The following is a 22,698-nucleotide window of genomic DNA, read 5'->3' on the forward strand; positions in this document are numbered from 1 at the left end:
CCTTTGAAGACTCAATGTCTTGAAGTAGACTAAACAAATCTAAAATCTTTGCAGCTGTGAAGAATTTGTTTTGTAGGTTTCACTTTACAGAAGAATGACTACTTGGTATCAGTAGTCCATGCATTTCTGTGTATAGAGTAACTTAAAAATGATCTGAGGAGCCCATGTGGGGCCATTATATACAAGGCTGTGAACTATGATGTGGAAAGTGGGATTAATCTAAATTAGATTTCTCAGCCATCATTGACACAATGCTCTTAGTGGCTACTTCCTCTTCCATTAATTTGTATAATTACTCTGATAGTTAATCTTTAGGGAAAAAATAGCTGAGCAGCATTTGTTAGTTCAAGCATTTTTCTTGCAACCAACATAAATCACCTAAATTGGCTTCAGCAATTCCACAGTAATTAATTTGAAAATGGATTGCACCAACTTGCTAAGATTTCCTTTGCAGCACCTGGAGAAACTGCAATCTCTATCAGCTAAAAAGACAAAGGCAGCAATCATTTGACTACCACCTGCAGTATGGCTTTAAAATCATATGGCATACACATTTGAGAATGGTTTGCTGTTCCTTTGTGGTTACTGGGCCACAATTCTTGCGTGCCTAGCTAACAGTAATGTAGAAATTTCTTCTAATTCGAACTGCAGTGGGAAAGAAAAATGCCTTCTCAGTGGTGATTACTGATGATCATTACAAGCTGAGCTGTGACCAATCCTTACATCCATTTATGAAGAGCAACTAGAAAACATAACGGCTCCTATGTTAACCTTCCCTTCCTGCTATAAATACAGTGTTAGCGTGCACCTACATCATGACAGAAAGAATCAGCCAATTCAACATTGACCAATCATCCTCAACGATTCTGTTTTGACCTATCTATCGCATGCCTTTGCTTATCACCCTTCTGTACACACTTCCTGTCGTAGCAATAGCCGGTCTTGTCCTTATAACTGATGGAGGTTACAGCTTTTCCAGGTATTGCTGAGGAAATCTTGGATGCTTTTGAAATCCGTGTTGTAGATATGATATAGTGATGCTATAATTTATGATTGATGGATAAACAATAGACAATAGGTGCAGGAGTAGGCCATTCGGCCCTTCGAGCCAGAACCTCCATTCAATGTGATCATCCCCAATCAGTACCCCGTTCCTGCCTTCTCCCCATATCCCCTGACTCCGCTATCTTTAAGAGCTCTATCTAATTCTCTCTTTAAAACATCCTGAGAACCTGCCTCCACCGCCCTCTGAGGCAGAGAATTCCACAGACTCACCACTCTCTGTAAGAAAAAGTGTTTCCTCGTCCCTGGTTCTGAACTCCCCCAACATCGGGAACATGTTTCCTACCTTCAGTGTGTCCAAACCCTTAACAATCTTATATGTTTCAATGAGATACCTTCTCATCCTTCTAAACTCCAGAGTGTACAAGCCCAGCTGCTCCATTCTTTCAGCATATGACAGTCCCGCCACCCCGGGAATTAGCCTTGTAAACCTACGCTGCACTCCCTCAATAGCAAGAATGTCCTTCCTCAAATTAGAGGACCAAAACTGTACACAATACTCCAGATGTGGTCTCACTAGGGCTCTGTGCAACTGCAGAAGGACCTCTTTGCTCCTATATTCGATTCCTCTTGTTATAAAGGCCAACATGCCATTCGCTTTCTTCACTGCCTGCTGTACCTGCATGCTTACTTTCATAGACTGATGAACAAGATCCCCCAAATCCCGTTGTACTTCCCCTTTTCCCAATTTGACGCCATTTAGATAATAATCTGCCTTCCTGTTTTTGTTACCAAAGTGGATAACCTCACATTTATCCGCATTAAACTTCATCTGCCATGCATCTGTCCACTCCCCAACCTGTCCAGGTTACCCTGCATTCTCATAGCAGCCCCCTCACAGTTCACACTGCTACCCAGCTTTGTGTCATCTTCAAATTTGCTAATGTTACTTTGAATCCCGTCATCCAAATCATTGATGTATATTGTAATTAGCTGCGGTCCCAGCACCGAGCCTTGCGATACCCCACTAGTCACTGCCTGCCATTCCGAAAGGGACCCGTTAATCCCTACTCTTTGTTTCCTGTCTGCCAACCAATTCTCTATCCATGTCAGCACTCTATCCCAATACCATGTGCCCTAATTTTGCCTACTAATCTCCTATATGGAACCTTATCAAATGCTTTCTGAAAGTCCAGGTACACTACATCCACTGGCTCTCCCTTGTCCATTTTCCTAGTTACATCTTCAAAAATTTCCAGAAGATTAGTCAAGCATGATTTCCCTTTCGTAAATCCATGCTGACTCGGACCGACCCTGTTACTGCTATCCAAATGTTCGGCTGTTTCATCTTTTATAATTTACTCCAGCATCTTCCCCACGACCAATGTCAGGCTAACTGGTCTATAATTCCCTGGTTTCTCTCTCCCGCCTTTCTTAAAAAGTGGGTTAACATTAGCTACCCTCTAATCCACAGGAACTGATCCTGAGTCTATAGAACATTGGAAAATTATCACCAATGCATCCACGATTTCTAGAGCCACTTCCTTAAGTACCCTGGGATGCAGACCATCAGCTCCTGATGATTTATGAGCCTTCAGTACCATCAGCTTATCCAACACCATTTCTTACCTGTGGATTTCCTTCAGTTCCTCCGTCAACCCAGATCCTTTGGCCACTACTATATCAGGAAGATTGTTTGTGTCCTCCTTAGTGAAGACATATCCAAAGTACTTGTTCAACTCATCTGCCATTTCCTTGTTCCCCATAATAAATTCACCTTTTCCAGTCTTCAATGGTCCAACTTTGATCTTAACTAATTGCCACTGATTTTTTTTTTTGGATTGTTGAGCTGAGTTGCCAAGCTGAGCATGGAATCTGCAAATGGCTGTGATGGATACATAACAAGTCAAACTGTTCCACCAGGAGTGGGGAGCAGTTTGGCTTAGCCACATAATAGGAATTGTTCAGGTCGCAGGATCACGGATGTTGCCATTTGAAAGACGTTAACCGCTTCTCACGAGCTGCACTGCTCAGCAGTCTGAGTAATCTGTCAGTACTTCGATCGCTGCATACAGTGCCCTCCATAATGTTTGGGACAGACCCATCATTTATTTATTTGCCTCTGTACTCCACCATTTGAGTTTTGTAAGAGAAAAAATCACACGTGGTTAAAGTGCACATTGTCAGATTTTAATAAAGTCCATTTTTATATATTTTGGATTCACCATGTAGAAATTACAGCTGTGTTTATACATAGTCCCCCCATTTCAGAGCACCATAATGTTTGGGACACAGCAATGTCATGTAAATAAAAGTAGTCATGTTTAGTATTTTGTTGCATATCGTTTGCATGCAGTCTGCAATTCATGGACATCACCAGTTGTTGGGCTTCACAGGTGTTTGTAATTGCTCAGGTGTGTTTAATTGGCTCCGTAACGCAGGTATAAGAGAGCTCTCAGCACCTAGTCTTTCCTTCAGACTTTCCATCACCTTTGGACATTTTTATTGCTGTTTATCAACATGAGGACCAAAGTTGTGCCAATGAAAGTCAAAGAAACCATTATAGACAATAGACAATAGGTGCAGGAGTAGGCCATTCGACCCTCGAGCCAGCACCGCCATTCACTGTGAACATGGCTGATCATCCACAATTAGTACCCCATTCCTGCCTTCTCACCATATCTGCTATCTTTAAGAGCTCTATCTAACTCTCTCTTGAAAGCATCCGGAGAATTGGTCTCCACTGCCTTCTGAGGCAGAGAATACCACAGATTCATAACTCTCTGGGTGAAAAAGCTTTTCCTCATCTCAGTTCCAAATGGCCTAACCCTAATTTCTTAAACTGCGGCCCCTGGTTCTGGATTCCCCCAACATCGGGAACATGTTTCCTACCTCTAGCGTGTTCAATCCCGTAATAATCTTATATGTTTCAATATGATATCCTCTCATCCTCATAAATTCCAAAGTATACAAGCCCGGCATTCATTTCTATCAACATATGACAGTCCCGCCATCCCGGGAATTAACCTTGTGATCCTACGCTACACCCTCCATAGCAAGAATGTCCTTCCTCAAATTTGGAGACCAAAACTGCACACAATACTCCATGTTTGGTCTCACTAGGGCCCTGTACAACTGCAGAAGGACCTCTTGTTATGAAGGCCAACATGTCATTAGCTTTCTTTATTGCCTTTTTTCACTGTATTCTTACTTTCAGTGACTGATGGACAAGGACCCCCCAGATCTCATTGTTCACCAACTTGACACCGTTCAGATAATAATCTGCCTTCCTGTTTTGCCACGAAAGTGGATAACCACATTAAACTGCATCTGCCATGCATCTGCCCACTCACCCAACCTGTCCTAGTCACCCTGCATACTTATAGCATCCTATTCACAGTTCACACTGCCACCCAGCTTTGTGTCATCTGCAAATTTGGTAATGTTACATAGAAACATATAAAATAGGTGCAGGAGGAGGCCATTCAGCCCTTCGAGCCAGCACCGCCATTCTTTGTGATCATGGCTGATCATCCCAAATCAATAACCTGTGCCTGCCTTCTCCCATATATCCCTTGATTCCACTTCCCCCTAGAGCTCTATCTAACTTAAATCCATCCAGTGATTTGGCCTCCACTGCCCTCTGTGGCAGAGAATTCCACAAATTCACAACTCTCTGGGTGAAAAAGTTTTTTCTCTCCTCAGTCTTAAATGCCCTTCCCTTTATTCTAAGACTGTGGCCCTTGGTTCTGGACTCGCCCAACATTGGGAATATTTTTTAATGCATCTAGCTTGTCCAGTCCTTTTATAATTTTATATGTTTCTATAAGATCCCCCTCATCCCTCTAAACTCCAGTGAATACAAGCCTAGTCTTTTCAATCTTTCCTCATATGACAGTCCCGCCATAGAAACATAGAAACATGGAAAATAGGTGCAGGAGTAGGCCATTTGGCCCTTCGAGCCTGCATATTGGATTCAATATGATCATGGCTGATCATCCAACTCAGTATCCTGTACCTGCCTTCTCTCCATACCCCCTGATCCCTTTAGCCACATGGGCCACATCTAACTCCCTCTTAAATACAGCCATTGAATTGGCCTCAACTACTTTGTGTGGCTGAGAATTCCACAGACTCACTACTCTCTGTGTGAAAATTTTTTTTTCTCATCTCGGTTCTAAAATACTTCCCCCTTATCCTTAAACTGTGACCCCTTGTTCTAGACTTCCCCAACATCAGGAACAATCTTCCTGCATCTAACCTGTCCAACCCCTTAAGAATTTTATAAGCCATCCCAGGGATCAATCTCGTGAACCTACGCTGCACTGCCTCAATCACTTTTAATCCCTTCATCTAAATCATTCATGTATATTGTAAATAGCTGCGGTCCCAGCACCTAGCCTTGCGGTACCCCACAAGTCACTGCCTGTTATTCTGAAAGGGGCCCATTAATCCCTACTCTTTGTTTCCTGCCTGCCAACCAATTTTCTATCAATGTCAGTACCCTACCCCCAATACCATGTGCTCTAATTTTGCCCACTAATCTCCTATGTGGGACCTAATCAAATGCTTGTCCATTTTCCTAGTTACTTCAAAAAATTCCATAGGATTAGTCAAGCATGATTACCCCTTCGTAAATCCATGCTGATGCGGACCAATCATGTCACTACTATCCAAATGTGCTGCTATTTTATCTTTTATAATTGACTTCAGCATCTTCCCCACCACTGATGTCAGGCTAACTAGTTTATAATTCCCTGTTTTCTCTCTCCCACCTTTCTTAAAAAGTGGGATAACATTAGCTACCCTCCAATCCACGGGAACTAATCCTGAACCTATAGAACATTGGATAATGATCACCACTGCGTCCACCATTTCAAGAGCCACTTCCTTAAGTACCCTGAAATTTATCATCCTTCAGTCCCATCAGTCTACCCAACACCATTTCCTGCCTAACGTGAATTTTCTTCAGTTCCTCTTTCACCCTAGATCATCTGGCCACTAGTATATCAGGGAGATTGTTTGTGTCTTCCTTAGTGAAGACGGATCCAAAGTACCTGTTCAACTCATCTGCCATTTCCTTCCCCATAATAAATTCACCTGTTTCAGTGTTCAAGGGTCCAACTTTGGTCTTAACTAATTTTTTCGTCTTCACATACCTAAAGAAGCTTTTACTATCCTCCTTTATATACTTGGCTAGCTTGCTTTCGTCCCTCATCTTTTCTCCCCGTATTGCTTTTTTAGTTCTCTTCTGGTGCTCTTTAAACGTTTCCCTATTCTCTGGCTTCCCGCTCATCTTTTCTGTGTTATCTATATAATTAAAAGTCTAAACACGACCACTTATGGTTGTGGTTTTGGGCCACCTTACTCAGAGTCCCTCTCCAGCTGTCAGGGCCAGAGGATTTTTCCCATCGATGAAAAATAAAAGACTTATTAATGTTTAAAAAATGTTGAGATTTACTCTCCTGTCAATCGCGCCATGAAGGCCATGCCCCTTCCAGTGGGAGGGGGAGGGGCTATAAAACCAGGAAGTGTTAGCGGGGCCCAGTGGGGAGGGAGAGGGTCATGACTCTCAGTCTGAGCTGGAAAACTACAGAACACTGAGAATACTGACCTGTGAGTGCCCTATATGTGTTCTTAAACTGTGCCTTTTGCAACTGTGTGTCTTTTGCAACTGTAAAAAAAGATGAAAATGTCTAAAATTGATTGTTTACCCTCGCCCCCTTCTCTTTCAGTCTCTCACCTGTTTTCGGCAGAATTTCTGACAGTTTCTGAGCTGGCAACCTTCCAGGCTTCAGTTACTGAGCTGCCAGGGCTGAGTGACTGAGATGCCAGCCCAAGAATCTATTCGGCCCACAATGTCCATACTAGCCCTCTGGAAACCAGTCCCTTCGACGCACAACACCCAAGCTAGCACTCCAGAAAGCCCCCCCCCCCCCCCCCCCCCCCCCCGGCCAGCAATCTTGGAATTGGTGGAGAGGTGGAATTTTTTTGTTGGGGGACCAGCCCTCCCGTCTGAAGCTGGGACCCAACGGGTCCCACTTAGTCTAGTACTTCTTATCTTTTTTTTCATACTGTCCTTGACTTCCCTTGTCAGACACGGTCACCCCTTACTCCCCTTGGAATCTTTCTTCCTCTTTGGAATGAACTGATCCTGCACCTTCTGTATTATTCCCAGAAATACCTGCCATTGCCATTAATGAGACTGAGAAACAAGAATAAAACTGTTAGAGACATCAGCCAAACCTTCGACTTACTAAAATCAACTGTTTGGAACATAATGGATTCTGAAGTGTATAGACACATCCTATCTGTTCAAGTTCACAACTCATTTCCGGTGATTCATTCTACAAGACAATTGTCCCAAACATACTGTTAAAGCAACAAAGGGGTTCTCCAAAGGTAAAAAATGGTCAATTCTTGGGGCCTATTGAGCATTCCTTTTATATGCTGAAGAGAAAACTGAAGTGGACTAAATATTATGATGCCCTGAAATGGGGGGACTATGTATAAACACTGCTGTAATTTCTACATGGTGAACCCAAAATGTTTACAAATGGCCTTTATTACTGTCTGGCAATGTGCACTTTAATATACATGTGATTTTTTTTTTTCTATTACAAATCCCAAATTGTGGAGTACCGAGGCAATAAATCTCCCTGTGGCTGAGCACTTCAACCCCCCCCCTCCCATTCCACATCCGACCTTTCTGTCCTGGGCCTCCTCCATTGCCAGAGTGAGCACCACCGGAAACTGGAGGAGCAGCACCTCATATTCCGCTTGGGCAGTCTGCGGTGGCCTGAACATTGACTTCTCCAATTCCCGGTGGCCCTTGCAGTCTCCTCCCCTTCGCAGCTCTCCCTCAGCCCACTGGCTCCTCCTCTTCCTTTCTACTTTCCTCCCCCCCCCCCACTCTGCATCAGTCTGAAGAAGGCTTTCGGGCCGAAACGTTGCCTATTTCTTTTGCTCCATAGATGCTCTCGCACCCGCTGAGTTTCTCCAGCAATTTTGTCTACCTTTGATTTTCCAGCATCTGCAGTTCCTTCTTGAACAAATAGATACATGATGGGTCTTTGTCCCAAACATGGAGGAGACTGTATATCTTGTCAAAAGTTCCAGACTTTGTGCATCTGTGTCCTGTGCTTCAGATATAGACCAGAACAATGAAATTCTTGCTGCTGCAGCATTACAGGCTCATTAGACCCAACAACAATGATAAATGTGCAATAAAATATCAATAATTCATAACTCTGACCCTTTAATAGTGAATTTGATAGTGAATCTGAGTTTGCAAGTGGAATTCCAAACTTCTGATAAAGAAGACATTTATTATGCCTGTGATGAAATGGAATATGAGATGTGTCTTCATATTTTGCACCAAGGTTAAACAGGTTGATGTATACTGAAAGTGGATTCCGTGTCCAGTGTAGATTTATAGCTGCACTGCTCTTTGATGTTCCATTTGCAGGCAGGCCTACACTCATCTCAATGTCCAAGCGTTAATAGGCTTGATCTGCAGACTTTGTCTGAGACCTTCAATGCAACAATAGTTTGCAACTTGCATTCAGAGATCTTGAACACATGGCCTACTGTTGCCTAGCTGCCAGTCGTTCACGCCCATTGACTTGCCATGTGCAGATCTGACGTAAAGAAAGCTCTGCTTCTCACTAAATTGCAAAATATGAATTGGTGGTTGCAGCTGTCTGTCTTGGATATTTACAAGGAGAAAGGCACAAGGGTGAGTTTATGCTGAGGGAACTTTCCAGATGAACTTTTAGAATGAAGATAGATTAGATTAGATTAGATATAATTTATTGCCACACAACCAGGGTTGGTGGAAATTTGGGTTGTCAGCAGCAGTACAATAATAAAGAACACACAATAAAACTGTAACACAAACATCCACCACAGCATTCATCACTGTGGTGGAAGGCACAAAAATTTGGCCAGTCCTCCTCCATTTCCCCCCGTGTACAGGACCAGAGTCCAGTCAGTCCAGGATCGGCTCTTCCTCATCCTCACCGGAGACCGCGGCTTTAGATTGTTGTAGGCCGCAGGGCGGCGGTCGAGATTTAAAGTCCCCGCCGCAGCCAGAAGCACCGTAGACTGCAGGACTGGCGGTAGAAGCTCCCCTCCAGGGGTGATGGTAAGTCCATGCCGGCCCCGCGGTAGAAGTTGGCCGCGGGCCGGCAGTGATGGCTTCTTCTTCCCCCGGGCCCCCCACGAGGGATCCCGGGCTGTAGACGCCGCACCAGCTGGAGCTCTGCAGACCGCGGCTTCAGGCTGCGACTTCAGGCTGCCGGCTGCCCCGGGCCAGCGAAACGGAGCGCTCCCCTCCAGCGAGCCCCAGCGAGGGCTCACCCGCTCCACATCGAGAGTCCACGCTGCGCCCGCCGCTGAAGCCCCGGGCGCGTTTCCGGGAAAGGCCGCCCGATCCTTGATGTTAGGCCACGGGGGAGGCGACCTGGAAAAAGTCGCCTCTCCATGGAGGAGGCGACCGAAGCGGTTTCCCCCTTACCCCCCCACACCACCCCCCACACAGGACACACAAAGAAACACAAAATACATACTTTAAAACATACTAAAAAATTAAAAAAAGCTGGAAAAACTGACGCGCTGCTGACATGGCTGCACACAGAGGAGCACTAGACGATTAATTGAGAGTGAGAAGGTGGTTTGTTTAAGAGTGTCATCATTTTCAATGATCTCTGCTGCTGTGGCCAAATTTTGCGCAAGCTGTCATTTTGTGATTGGCTCTATCAGAAGAGCAAAATAATAATTTGTATTGTTAAATGTAAAATACTTGACATTTACTCGACTACACAAAATTGCAAAGAATTGTGTATGTATTAAAAACACATGCCACGTGATTGAGGAACAGTATCTTCCTGGCCGTTATCAGACTACTGAACGGTCCCCCACAAACTAAAAATATAGGCCCAATCATGCCTCATTGTGGTCATGGCACTTTCTCTGCAGCTGTAATGCTGTAACATGATACACGATTATTGTTCTCTCTGCGCAACTGTTGTACGTGTATGGCTTGATTGAACAGTATGATTTGACCGGATAGCACACATCATTTTTCATAGTATCTCGGAACCTGTGATAATAATAAACCAATACTATTAACAAAATCATTCACGGTGCTAAAATACAGTATAGAAATCTCTTATGGTTTTATTGAGAAAGATGTTAATTGAACATGGTAGGATCTCTAATGTACACGTTTTCATTTGTAAAAACATTTTCTCTTGGGCCAGTCTTCTAAACGTTGGATTGGGGTGATGCTGGAGTATGAAGCTGAGAGAGAAAATTGTGACGTTTAGACAAGTTTAAAAACAGAAACTGATGGAAGCACATAGCAAGTTGGACATTCTGCATGGAGAGAAACAAAGTTAACGTTTCAGGTCTGCGACCCTTTGTCAGATTGTTAAAGGGAGGAATCAAGTTAGGTTTCAGATGCAGAGTAGGTGGGGAAGGAATAGCGAGAATGAGGGGAATATCTATACGATGAGGCCATGAGAGATGAAGGTTGCACACAAAGTAGATGTTCATCGGAACAATCAGTGAGTGTTGTTTCCAGTGCACCGAGAGTCTGTCGCTGTGGAAATAGTGTGACAGAACAGAATATGGTCTCTGTGAAATATGTTCAGAAGGCAGCACTTGCGTATAACTAGCTTTCATGTGTGGAAGGGTACTGTTGAATGTAAACAATTTTCTGTTGCAGTGTCTTTTGGGAACATAATTATCTTGAAATATTTTTTCTTGTTTCTCCTAACATTCTTGTTTGTGCCTCCCAGCATTTTTGATTATATAGCTCAGACTTTTGGGTTTCACTCCATCGGTATAATTGATATAATGGTGTGTACACCTATTTAAATTATGGGTCTCTGTAACTGCTCTTTCCACATGTCAGGGCTATCTGTTTAGGTGTGACTATTTTAACCTGGTTATATTCCATGTTTGCATGTTGTGACAACTAAGCATTCTTTCAAGCTGGAACAAAGATATAGGGAACTTAGGATGCAAGCTCCAGATTTATTGTACTGCATCACTGCTTTTGATAAAAAGTAGTTATGGTGATAAACTAATATTTGAATTGCAAATGTTTTAGAATGGATGGAATTGAATATCCTACTTGATGCCATTATGCTTGTTTTCGATGCAGTAAATAACAAGCTAAATCATTTTAGAATTTTTTTTCCAGCTAAATATAGGAAATAATTCAAAATTGGATTGATCTAGAATTTAAAGACTGGTTATGTTAAGTTATTGTTAAAAGCTGAAGACTAGTGGTGTGCCTCAAGGTTCGGTGCTGAGCCCGGTACTGTTTGTTATCTATATCAATGATTTGGATGAGAACATACATGGCAAGATTAGTAAGTTTGCTGATGATACATAAGTTGGTGGTTTGCAAATAGTGAAAATGGTTATGAAAAATTGAAGCAGAATCTTGATCAATTGGCCAGGTGGGCTGAGGAAAGGTTGATGGAATTTAATACAGAGAAATGTGAGGTGTTGCATTTTGGGAAACCTAACATGGGCAGGACCTACACAGTAAATGGTAGGGCTCTGGGGAGTGTTGTAGAGGGATCGAGGAGTGCAGGTGCGTGGTTCCATGAAGATGGAATTGCAGGTAGATAAGATGGTGAAAAAGGCTTTTGGCGCATTGAACCTCATCAGTCAGAGTATGAGTATAGAAGTTGGGAGGTCATGTTGCTGTTGAATAAGACATTGGTGAGACCACATTTAGAGTTTTGTGTTTAGTTCTAGACACCGTGTTATAGCAAAGATGTTATCAAGCTGGCAAGGGTACAGTGAAGATTAATGAGGATGTTGCCAGGACTAGAGGGTGTGAGCTATAGGGAGAGGTTAAGTAGGTTAGGACTTTATTCCTTGGAGCGCAGGAGGATGAGGGGTGATGTGAAAGAGGTGTATAAAATCATGAGAGGAATAGATTGGGTAGATACACAGAGTCTCTTGCCCAGAGTAGGTGAATCGAGGACCAGAGGATATAGGTTTAAGGTGAAGGAGAAAAGATTTAATAGGAATCTGAGGGGTAACTTTTTCACACAAAGGGTGGTGGGTGTGTGGACAAGGTAGTTGAGGCTGGGACTGTCTCAACATTTAAGAAACAGTTAGACAGGTACATGGATAGGACACGTTTGGAGGGATATGGACCATACGCAAGGAGGTGGGACTAGTGTAGCTGGGATATGTTGGCCGGTTTGGGCAAGTGGAGCCAAAGGGCCTATTTCCACGCTGTGTCACTTTATGACTCTATACTTTAAAGACAGTATGTGTTGGAGGAGGAACTCATTGGTAACTACAATTAACAAAAAAAGATTATTGCAAAAAGAAACAATGGGGAATGATACAAGCACTTGAGACTGTGCGGATGGCAAAGTAATTAGAGGAGATTACATGGTTGGTATGCATAAAAGTGTCAACTGTTTGCTATTAAATTGTGCAATTAAGGAAAAAGTTAGCTAATTGACTCCCATTTTAGTTATAAAATATCCCTATTGAATGTTCCCACTACTGCCTTACAAAAATTCAAATCAGAGCACTACACATGTAAAATGACTGGAAGATGGTCTCTCTAAGTTGAGTGATGGCGAAAGTTGAATTGCCTTTTAAAGTCATGCAGACTGATGGGCTATACCTTGGACTTACCTGTAAAGTAAGATGCTGCAGCACTACTTTCTGGGTGAATAGGAATATTTTGTTGTAGCTTTTAATTTGCACCAAATGTTCAGCCTAGGTAGGATTGTGCCAACTAAAGCACTGTTCTCAAATACATTGCTTATTTTTTTATCTGTTTTATCACTAATAGAGACTATTATGTAATTGAGAAGTAGAAAATTGCACACAATATTGCATTTCTTATTTTTAGAAAAAAAATCCACATTTTAACCAAATTTATATAGTTTTTCTGGTAAATAGATTTTCATAATGTTTGATGTTCCATTAGTTGATCTTGTGGGTATATTCTAAGTTTGATTGTTTTTGAGGATTAGACTTTGGCAACTGGCATTCATTACAACTGTTGCAATCACTGCAAAGTTAAAAGATGTCTGGAAAAATAATAGACTTTTCTAAAATTGAGTGATGTGGGAAAATGCAGATGTTTGATCAATTTAATTTGATTTTCATGCTCAGAATATTTATGTCCTCCATTCCATTGGTGGCTTGTGTGCACATTAATTGAATGCTTTTATCATGTTTAATAAACTGAGTTAATTTTTTTATGGCTAATGAAATACATTCATTTCACAAATGAATAAAATAATACTTTTGTTTTTATACAGAATACAGAAAACATTTTTGTGGAGTTTAACCATGGAGAACTTTTAGATTTTTATAATAAGGTGAGTTTTTTTTTCATTTTATGGCAAATCTCAATTGACAGCCTACTTTAATAATATTGAAGAGGCGAGGGGGCGAATGCTCAGGATGGAAATATATCTGGCTTCCTGACTTCAGAGGAGTGCAAAATATTTCCTCTGAGAAGAAAGGATGAAGAACTAGTTTTGGGATTTATTCCAAATGGCATAGAATGCTGCCTTTAGAGTTTACCTCTGAATGTAACTACATACTCTTTTTGAAAGTACTGCCCCTTGATGTAAGTTTTCCGCAATGAATAGCTAATAAATCTTGTTAATATAATGTTTACTGTGTTTTAAGCCTATGCCTGTATGTGATCCACCCACAACAATCCTCGTCAGCAGTGACATTCTTATTTGCGTACAGCCCAGTAAAAATCTTACCATGTCTTAGTAGAATCTGACATCAGTCCAAGAAGGGAAAGATAGTAGGTTTAACGTAAAAAGTAGTCTTATCTTGGCCATAAAGACCCATTGTCCTGGAGTTGTAGGGCTTGGCCTGACCAAGAGATGTGGTCAATGCACTCCGCTGATACTAGATTCTAGATTTGTGTTCAATGACAAACTTACAAACTCCAGAAATTGCTGTTATAACAGTGAGCAGCGATATATCTTATAACAGTGAGCACTGATATATCTGCTCCAGTTTCTCCCTATAAGTCCAAGACATTGCATCTGTTTGTGCCTTTGGTTTGTATGACCTGTAAAATGGTGACAGAATTTGAAACATAATAAATCCTTACAGAATTGACATTGGACAAATTTAATTCAATAAAAGTCCTTTGCTTCACATTTGTTACATTCAAATGTTTACTGTGACAATGATCAATGCATAAGAGTTATCTAAAATACTTTTTTAAATCTTTTATAGTTGGAAACTATTCAAGCACAGTTGGACTCTCTTACATGAACAAGATGTACGCATCCACTGGAAGCACACTTTAGTCAACTGTAAATTTAATAACTGAAGTTGTCATCACATAATACATGCTGCAGAAATCAAATGAACTATTTCCATCAAGTTATGTAGCATTGCTATGACGTTACCACTTTTTGATATTTTCACTGATCATTTTTTTCTTGGCTTTCACAAATTGTTACTGAAAATTCAGTAGCACTTGAACTGAATGCTGATAGACCATGAAATGTTCTCATTTAATTCAGGCTCATTGACTGCATTTTAGTACATGTTAATGTTCTAACCATGATATGATTTTGAATTTATCCTCTGCCAGATTAGGATATATTTGAATCAAAAAACAAATACAAATTATAGCTTTAGGAAAGATTGAGCATCGTTTTAATATTGCTTTCTGAAGCTGTATTTGACATTCCTGAATTTCACACTATTAGCACAAAAACTATTCTGTAGAATTTCTCTTGCTAAAGTTGCCATTGTATCTTTTCTGTTCTTGCCACATTTCCCATATTGTACAAGTAAACCATACAACAATTGAAATGTGTTACATGCCATGCCATTTCTTTCATTGCCAGTTGAGTTAAATTGTCAGAACAATCTATTCTGTGGACTAAATATTCATAGAGTTTCAGGCTAAAGATGAAAAGATTGAAGTGGAATCATCTGCATTAAATGAAATACGGAACTGTTGATTTTTGAATGTGGATTTTTACTATGCAGATCTTTCACTGTTGTGTGAGGTATCTTTCCGATGCTATACGAAAGTGGTAAATAACTCCTACCTTTCCCTGCGAGCACGCTCACCATGTTATGGTCATACAATTGCAGTGGCAAATGATTTAAGGTCATTTAGTTCAGTATAGTTTATTGTCACGTGTACCGAGGTACAGTGAAAAGCTTTTGTTGCACACAGCAGTTATACTTGTGACTAATAGCAGGTTATGTGCACATTCATTCTTTGTACCCCCAACTATAATCTTCAATAAAAATGTGTTTCATTAGAATTGGGCAAAGAAGTTATTAAATAAATGAATACAGAAAATCAAAATCTGATCTGTGATCTTCTGGGGTCCTCCGAATTCCAGGAATCTGTTTGAAATATTTTTATTGCATTGCTTTAACTGTAGTAATCTTCAGAGGACATCCATATGTTTCCACTCTCAAATGCACTCCTTGGAATTCCCATAAGCCAGCGGTTCAACTGCAGAACATTCTTTGTGCTCCAACTTCACAACTGACTGCATGAACTTGGTTCATATGTCATTCTAAGCTGGAATACAAAATGTATTCCTAAAGGTAAAGAAAATCCACTTTATCATCTCCATCTAAAGTAAATTCAAGCTTGTACAATGTTACCATCTGGTTTGATCAATTGAGTGATATTTCCACAGTATTTGATATTGACTGAACATAGTTTTGTTTAATCCATGCCAAATATAGTGTGTGATTGTTCTACATATTGTATATATATTTCAAATGGAGTATAGGAAAATACATTCAGTCACTATGTACTATATGAAAAAAATGATAATTGTTTTGACAGAATAATCCTGGGATGAGTTGCACGATTGTACTGTGTATTGATAAATCGCAAGTTTATTCAGCATTGATTCAAATTATGAAAGCATTCTAAGGTAGGCACACTGATGGCATATACCTGGCAGGAAGTGCTAATTCATTTTGAGCACAAAAATTTGCTGTGGCTCAAATTCTTCACCTGAGCATTGGCCAACAATCATGCAATCAACTATATCTCCATCTATCTCATGTTCAGTCTGTCACTCCGATTTCTTTTACCTCATGATATTAAATATTAGATGCAATCAACATAACAAACACACAGTTTTTGCTTCACCGTTTGGCACTGATATAATTCTCTCCCACTGCGCTATCATCCAACAGGTCATGCAGTTAACTCTTTGTTGCACTGCCATAATAAAGCTTACCGTGAGGGTCAGGTGGCTTTTAATTTGCTATCTTGATATAATATCACCACTGCACTTCAGTGGAGTTTTTGCAATGATATTAAGAAATGCAACAAGTGTCAAAGAAAACCTACAATGCAGAGTGGGCGATTCAGCAGGGGTGAGAATGCAGGGTGACCTGGACAGGTTGGGGGAGTGTGCGGATGCATGGCAGATGGCATTTAATGTGGAGAAATGTGAGGTTATCCACTTTGGTAGCAAAAACAGGAAGGCAGATTACTATCTAAATGGCGTCAAGTTGGGAAAAGGGGAAGTACAACGGGATCTGGGGGTCCTTGTACATCAGTCTATGAAAGTAAGCATGCAGGTACAACAGGCAGTGAAGAAAGCGAATGGCATGTTGGCCTTTATAACAAGAGGAGTCAAGTATAGGAGCAAAGAGGTCCTTCTGCAGTTGTACAGAGCCCTAGCGAGACCACACCTGGAGTATTGTGTGCAGTTTTGGTCCCCTAATTTGAGGAAGGACATTCTTGCTATTGAGGGAGTGCAGCGTAGGTTTACATGGTTAATTCCCTGGATGCCGGGACTGTCATATGCTGAGAGAATGAAGCAGCTTGTACACTCTGGAGTTTAGAAGGATGAGAGGGAATCTAATTGAAACATATAAGATTGTTAATGGGTTTTATACACGCTGGAGGCAGGAAACATGTTCCCGATGTTGGGGGAGTCCAGAACCAGGGGCCACAGTTTAAGAATAAGGGGTAAGCCATTTAGAACGGAGACGAGGAAACACTTTTTCTCACAGAGAGTTGTGAGTGTGTGGAATTCTCTACCTCAGAGGGCGGTGGAGGCAGGTTCTCTGGGTGCTTTAAAGAGAGAGCTGGATAGGGCTCTCAAAGATAGCGGAGTCAGGGGATATGGGGAAAAGGCAGGAACGGGGTACTGATTGGGGATGATCAGCCATGATCACATTGAATGGCGGTGCTGGCTCGAAGGGCTGAATGGTCGAAAGGGCCAATTGTCTATTGTCTATTGTCAGCCCAATGTCGGTGTTGCTTAAAAAAAGAGCTATTCTGCCCAATTAACTTTCCAACACACAGTCATAAGGAATAGGAGTAGAATTAGGCAATTCGGCCCATCATGTCTACTCCACCATTCGATCATAGCTGATCTATCTCTCCCATCTAACCCCATTCTCCTGCCTTCTCCCATAACCTCTGACGCCTGTGCTGATCAAGAATCTATCTATCTGTGTCTTAAAAATATCCACTGACTTGGCCTCCACAGCCTTCTGTGGCAAATAATTCCACAGATTCACCACTCTAAGTAAAGACATTTCTCCTCATCTCTTTCCTAAAAGAACGTCCTTTAATTCTGAGGCTAGCCCATAGTCCTGCAGATAAAGGCATTTCAAGTATACATCCAGGTTTAAAAATATGAAGTCAGTATTTGAAAGAGTTCTTGTTTCCTGCCACCTATTTTTTACTACCAGCTACTTTATATCTATGTCCTTTGGTTTTGATTCCTCCATTCTATTCTCACTTGGCTTTCATAATTTTACACATCTCAATTAAGTTTCTCTTAGCTTCCTCTGTTGCAAAGAAAACACTCTAAGCAATCCAATCTTTCCAGATAACTCTTTTCCAGATATGTCAATGTCCCTGTCAATCTCCTCGAGTAGAAGCATATCTTTCCTGTATTGTGGTGGCCACAACCAAACATAGTCATTTGAGCTGCACTTGGATTGTTTTTTCTGGACCATCTAAGGCTTAGGGGAACCCTGAACCATACTGAACTAAATGCAGTATACATTTTGAATGCAACTTTGCCGCCCTTGCATTCTATCCTTTGCCTAATAAAGGAAAGCAACTTATGTTTTTCTGAGCAATATTCTTACCAGTGGAAATGGTGTAATCCTACAAATATGAATCTTTATTTTAGAAATACTGGGAATTACCAGGTCTCTCTGGATGAGCCTCTACATCCAGTAATACAGTGACAAGACTGCATGGAGTCTCCAAATTTGGCTTGACCAAAGTTTTATGCAGCTGCAACAAAAAAATTATATTCAGTGACCTGACTGTTGAAAACAAGCATATCAAATGCTTTCTTTATCATCTTATCCACTTATGTTATCACTTTCAAGGAGCTGAGCATTTACACCTATGCACTATGGATTTTTTCTTTGCTCAGGATTCCAGCATCTGATATTTATTGTGTCGCCATCCTAAGATCCCTCTGTACATAAGGCTCCTAAGGGTCTTGTCATTTACCTAATACTTTTCTCTTGCATTTGACCTGCCAAAATACAGCACCTCGCACTTCTCTGGATTCAACTCCATTTGAACAAATTTTTAACTGATCTATATCCGACTTGTCATTTGACAACATTCCACATTATTCACAGCTTCAATTTCCATGCCAACTGCAGACATACCAATCAGACGCCTACATTTTCACCTGGATCAATTATATCATAAACAATGGAGGTCCCAACACTAATCCTTGCAGAACACCACTGGTCACAAACCTTCAGTCAGAGAAACACTCAACACCTGTACCTTTGTCTTCTATGACAAAACCAATTTTGTATCCAATTTACTACCTCACCATGCTCATGTTTTAATTAATCTTCTGGATTAACATACTAAGGCATCTTGTCAAGTGTTTTACTAAATTGCATGTGGACATTATCCACTGCCCTACCCTTGTCCATCTTCTTTGTCACTTCATCATAAAACTCAATCAAATTTATATGACAGGATCTCCCATGCACAAAGCCATGCTAACTTTCCTTAAAACATTAATGATTTTCCATTGGTAAATCCTGCTGCAGAATTTTTTCCAGTTATTTCTTTATCACTGAAGTTAGGCACACCAGCCAAGAGTTACTGGATCCTGATAATGAGCAGGAAACTGAATGACATTTTTCTTTCCACCACATATGAGTTTTGTGTGGTGTTCTCACCAATATGCTCACTGAGATGGGTTGACTTAACACATCCTTGGAATAATACCAGGATGCTCTTGTTCAAACAAGTTGCCTGTCTACCATGCAGCAATTGAATAATTTGCCTGGACTCGAGGGTCTGAGCTACAGTGCCCTCCAGAATGTCTGGGACAAAGACTCATCATTGATTTATTTGCCTCTGTACTCCGCAATTTGAGATTTGTAATAGGAAAAAATCACGTGATTAAAGTGCTGTAATTTCTACACGGTGAAACAAAAATGTATAAATATGGCCTTTATTAAAATCTGACAATATGCACGTTAACCACATGTGATTTTTTTTTTTCTATTACAAATCTCATATTGCGGAGTACAGAGGCAAATAAATAAATGATGGGTCTTTGTCCCAAACATTATGGAGGACACTGTATAGGGAGAAGTTGAGCTTGCTGGGGCTCTATTCCTTGGAGCGCAGGATGATGTGGGTGATCTTATAGATATGTATAAAATCATGAGAGGAATAGATTGGATAGACCTACAAAGTATACTTTTGCCCAAAGTATCAAGAACCAGAGACGGTAGGTTAAAAGTGAATGGGGAAAGATTTAATAGGAATCTGAGGGGTAACATTTTCTCACAAAGGGTGGTGAATGTATTGAATGAGATGCCAGAGGAGGTAGTTGAGGCAGGGACTATTACAAAGTTTAGGAAACAGTTAGACGTACATAGATAAGACAAGTTATGGAGGGATATGGCCAAACGCAGGCAGGTGGGAAAAGTGTGGATGGGACATGTTGGTTGGTGTGGGCAAGTTGGGCCAAAGGGTCTGTTTCCAGGCTGTATGACTGATTTGTTTCAGTCAGGTGTTAAGCAGACTTATTTGGGAATTGTGCCCTTTTTGGGGGAATGTTTTGCACACAACTCTCAGCTTGCGATACGATATCTTCTTCTTGTGAATGAAACATAAACCAAAGGAATAGTTACATCTCAAGCCGGATGTTGAGCAGCCAGGTTGTTGGCTCTGCATCAATGTCTGCCAGGCCCTGAGCTCCATTTGATGGGTGGTAGAACGGGCACCCAGAGATGACATGGTTGGCTGCTGTTCTGCTCCGCATTCACAGGCTGGGCTCTGGCGGAGCCCCCATCTCCACATGCTGGCATTGAAACGCCCAACTCCAGTACAAAGTCTGTTGAGCTTCACCCATGCTCCTTTGGGGAGGTCCGACCCTGGACAGCTTTATCTGGTGATACGATATGATAAAACTTTATTCATTCCCGGAGGGAAATTGGTCTGCCAACAGTCACAACACACAACAAGGTACACAAAAATTTGAAATTAAAAGTGGGAAAAAAAAGGACAAATAACTGTTGGCTAACTAGCGTGAGTGCAGCGCCTTAACCAAAATGAACGTAGGCTTATCACCTGGGCAGAGGATTCTAAAACTAAAGTGCATCATTCTGCTTAACATAATATCTGTCAATCATGGCAGAATTATGCCACATTACAGACAGTTGAATTTGGGGCAGGAAGCACAATAACTATTTACTTATCTTTTTATTACAGCAAAAACATCACAGCGCATTTTAAAATAAAGCTGAGCATGTAATCTTGATTACAAAAGCAAGCTTTAAACCACTTTAAAGGCAGAGAGAAAGGTAGACGTACAAAGTTCTGGAGAAAAAACTCGAGCTTGGAACCTTGGCAAAGGAGCCATAGCTGGCAATGATGAAGTGCCTTTCAAAAAGGGTTCTGCTATATTTAGGTCCAACTAGACTAAATGCAGACCCGTTGTATATTACAATATTCCACCATTCACCCATTCCCCCAACACAACCTGTTCCCCCAAGGCAATATTCCACCACTCACGCCAACTGCACAGGCGCAGCACATTTCCCCTAATCCCCCAGCACTCCCTCACCCTCCCTCTTCTTTCCCCTCTCCACCTCCCCTCCCCCAATCCCTCCCTCACCTCTCCCTCCTTCTCCTTTCCCCTACCCACAGTCACTCCCTCCATAACTCCTCTCCCCTCCCTGCTCCTCTCCTATCGCTCTATCCCCCACCTCCCCACTTCTCAACTCCTCCTATCCCCCCCACTATCTCACCTCACCTCCCCCACTGCTTTCCTCTCCCTCTATTCCCCACTCCCTGCATCCCCCATTCCCCCCACCCCTCCCTCTATTCCACCCCCATCAGACATGAGACAGGAAAAAAATGAAAAAAGAAGATAGATTTCTCCTCAGAGTTTGAAATTCGGCGAGGCCCCACCGCCACCGCCCCATTGTCGCGAGGCCTCACCGCCGCGGGTCTCGATGCCTCCTGGATCGCCACGTAGTACCCTGGCCGGGGCCTCGCGGGTAGTACCTGGGTCGGATGAAGCGGCCGACGATGCCCGGGGCTGGGCACCACTGAGGCCATGAAGTGGGCTCAGCCGTTCGCGCGGTCAGCACCACGGAGGCGCCCGCAGATGCAGCTCCAGCCAGTGGAGCTCTAGTGATGCTCACTCCGCTCCTTCAGCTTTATATTCTCACCGGGTGCCGCCCGTGACTGACAGTGGACCTGGCCATTCAGTGCGGTGATGGTGCAGGAAGGGGCTTCGCTGTCCCGGCAACTGACAGGAGAGGAGACCAATCTGCGTGGCGGCGACTGACTGTAGTGGAGACCAATCTGCGATTTTAAAGATTTTTAAACCTTAATAACTTTTAAAATATACCATCGATCGGAACAAAACATTGCTCTTGTAGCACAGGTGTAAGGTGGCGAAAAATCGTAGTGCTATCGCATGCCGTTTTTACGCAAATAGAAAAAAATGCGAAACCGGAAGATCATAAGATCAGAGTTTTTGTTATGTATAGATAGATAGATGGTACTAAGGCGTATCTTTTAATCGCAACTGTACTCAGCATAACTTTGTTGCAAAAAATGTAAGAACTAGAACTGGAACAATTGCTGTTTATAACTTTATATGGTCTCTCTCATATTTTCTTCACTACGAGGAAGTCAGTTGTTCTGTTTGAACCCCTTCCAGGTTTTCTCCATTTAAATTCCCAATAGCTGTCTCATGTTTTTTGTTAACTCCCACACAAGGTTACAAGCGAGTTACTCATACTGTTATGTTGACCTAAAGAATCTACCATGACGGGTAAAAAAATGATAACATCAGTGTATCAAAGTTGCCTTTTGTTAGAGTTGATATCTGAAAAATATAAAATGCTGATTATATGCATATTTTCAAGCGACATCATCAGATAATATACTTGGTAGTCCATTGTGAGAGAAAATAAATGTATTGAGTGCAGCATTTTATGTATAACTCACCAAAATCTCTCTTATTTTAACTGGGACCTGTAAATGTTCGGAGCCATTGAGTATCCCTTTCAAGTACTTGTGCAAGATTAAAACCAGGATTTTTTCTTGTGTCATTAAGTAAGGTAAGAATGCACAACATTGAAGAGGCCAATGTCTGAGGCCCAGCTATCTTCAGCTACATCCAGAAGTAGAGATATTTGCTGATG

General features: G+C 41.7%; 1 protein-coding gene across 2 annotated transcripts in view; it reads left to right on the forward strand.

The window, feature by feature from the left end:
* commd10 (COMM domain containing 10) overlaps window positions 1–15,358 on the forward strand; it is a 99,916-nt gene extending 84,558 nt beyond the window's left edge. For both annotated transcript variants that reach the window (XM_033017466.1, XM_033017468.1), the window contains 2 exons: window positions 13,317–13,376; window positions 14,263–15,358. In XM_033017466.1, the coding sequence (XP_032873357.1) occupies window positions 13,317–13,376; window positions 14,263–14,301 (99 nt within the window). In that variant the 3' untranslated portion in view covers window positions 14,302–15,358. The remainder of the gene's footprint in view (window positions 1–13,316; window positions 13,377–14,262) is intronic.
* Window positions 15,359–22,698: the final 7,340 nt, after the last annotated feature.

Source organism: Amblyraja radiata, chromosome 3 (genome assembly GCF_010909765.2).
Source record: "Amblyraja radiata isolate CabotCenter1 chromosome 3, sAmbRad1.1.pri, whole genome shotgun sequence".
In the NCBI taxonomy this organism is placed as follows: domain Eukaryota; kingdom Metazoa; phylum Chordata; class Chondrichthyes; order Rajiformes; family Rajidae; genus Amblyraja; species Amblyraja radiata.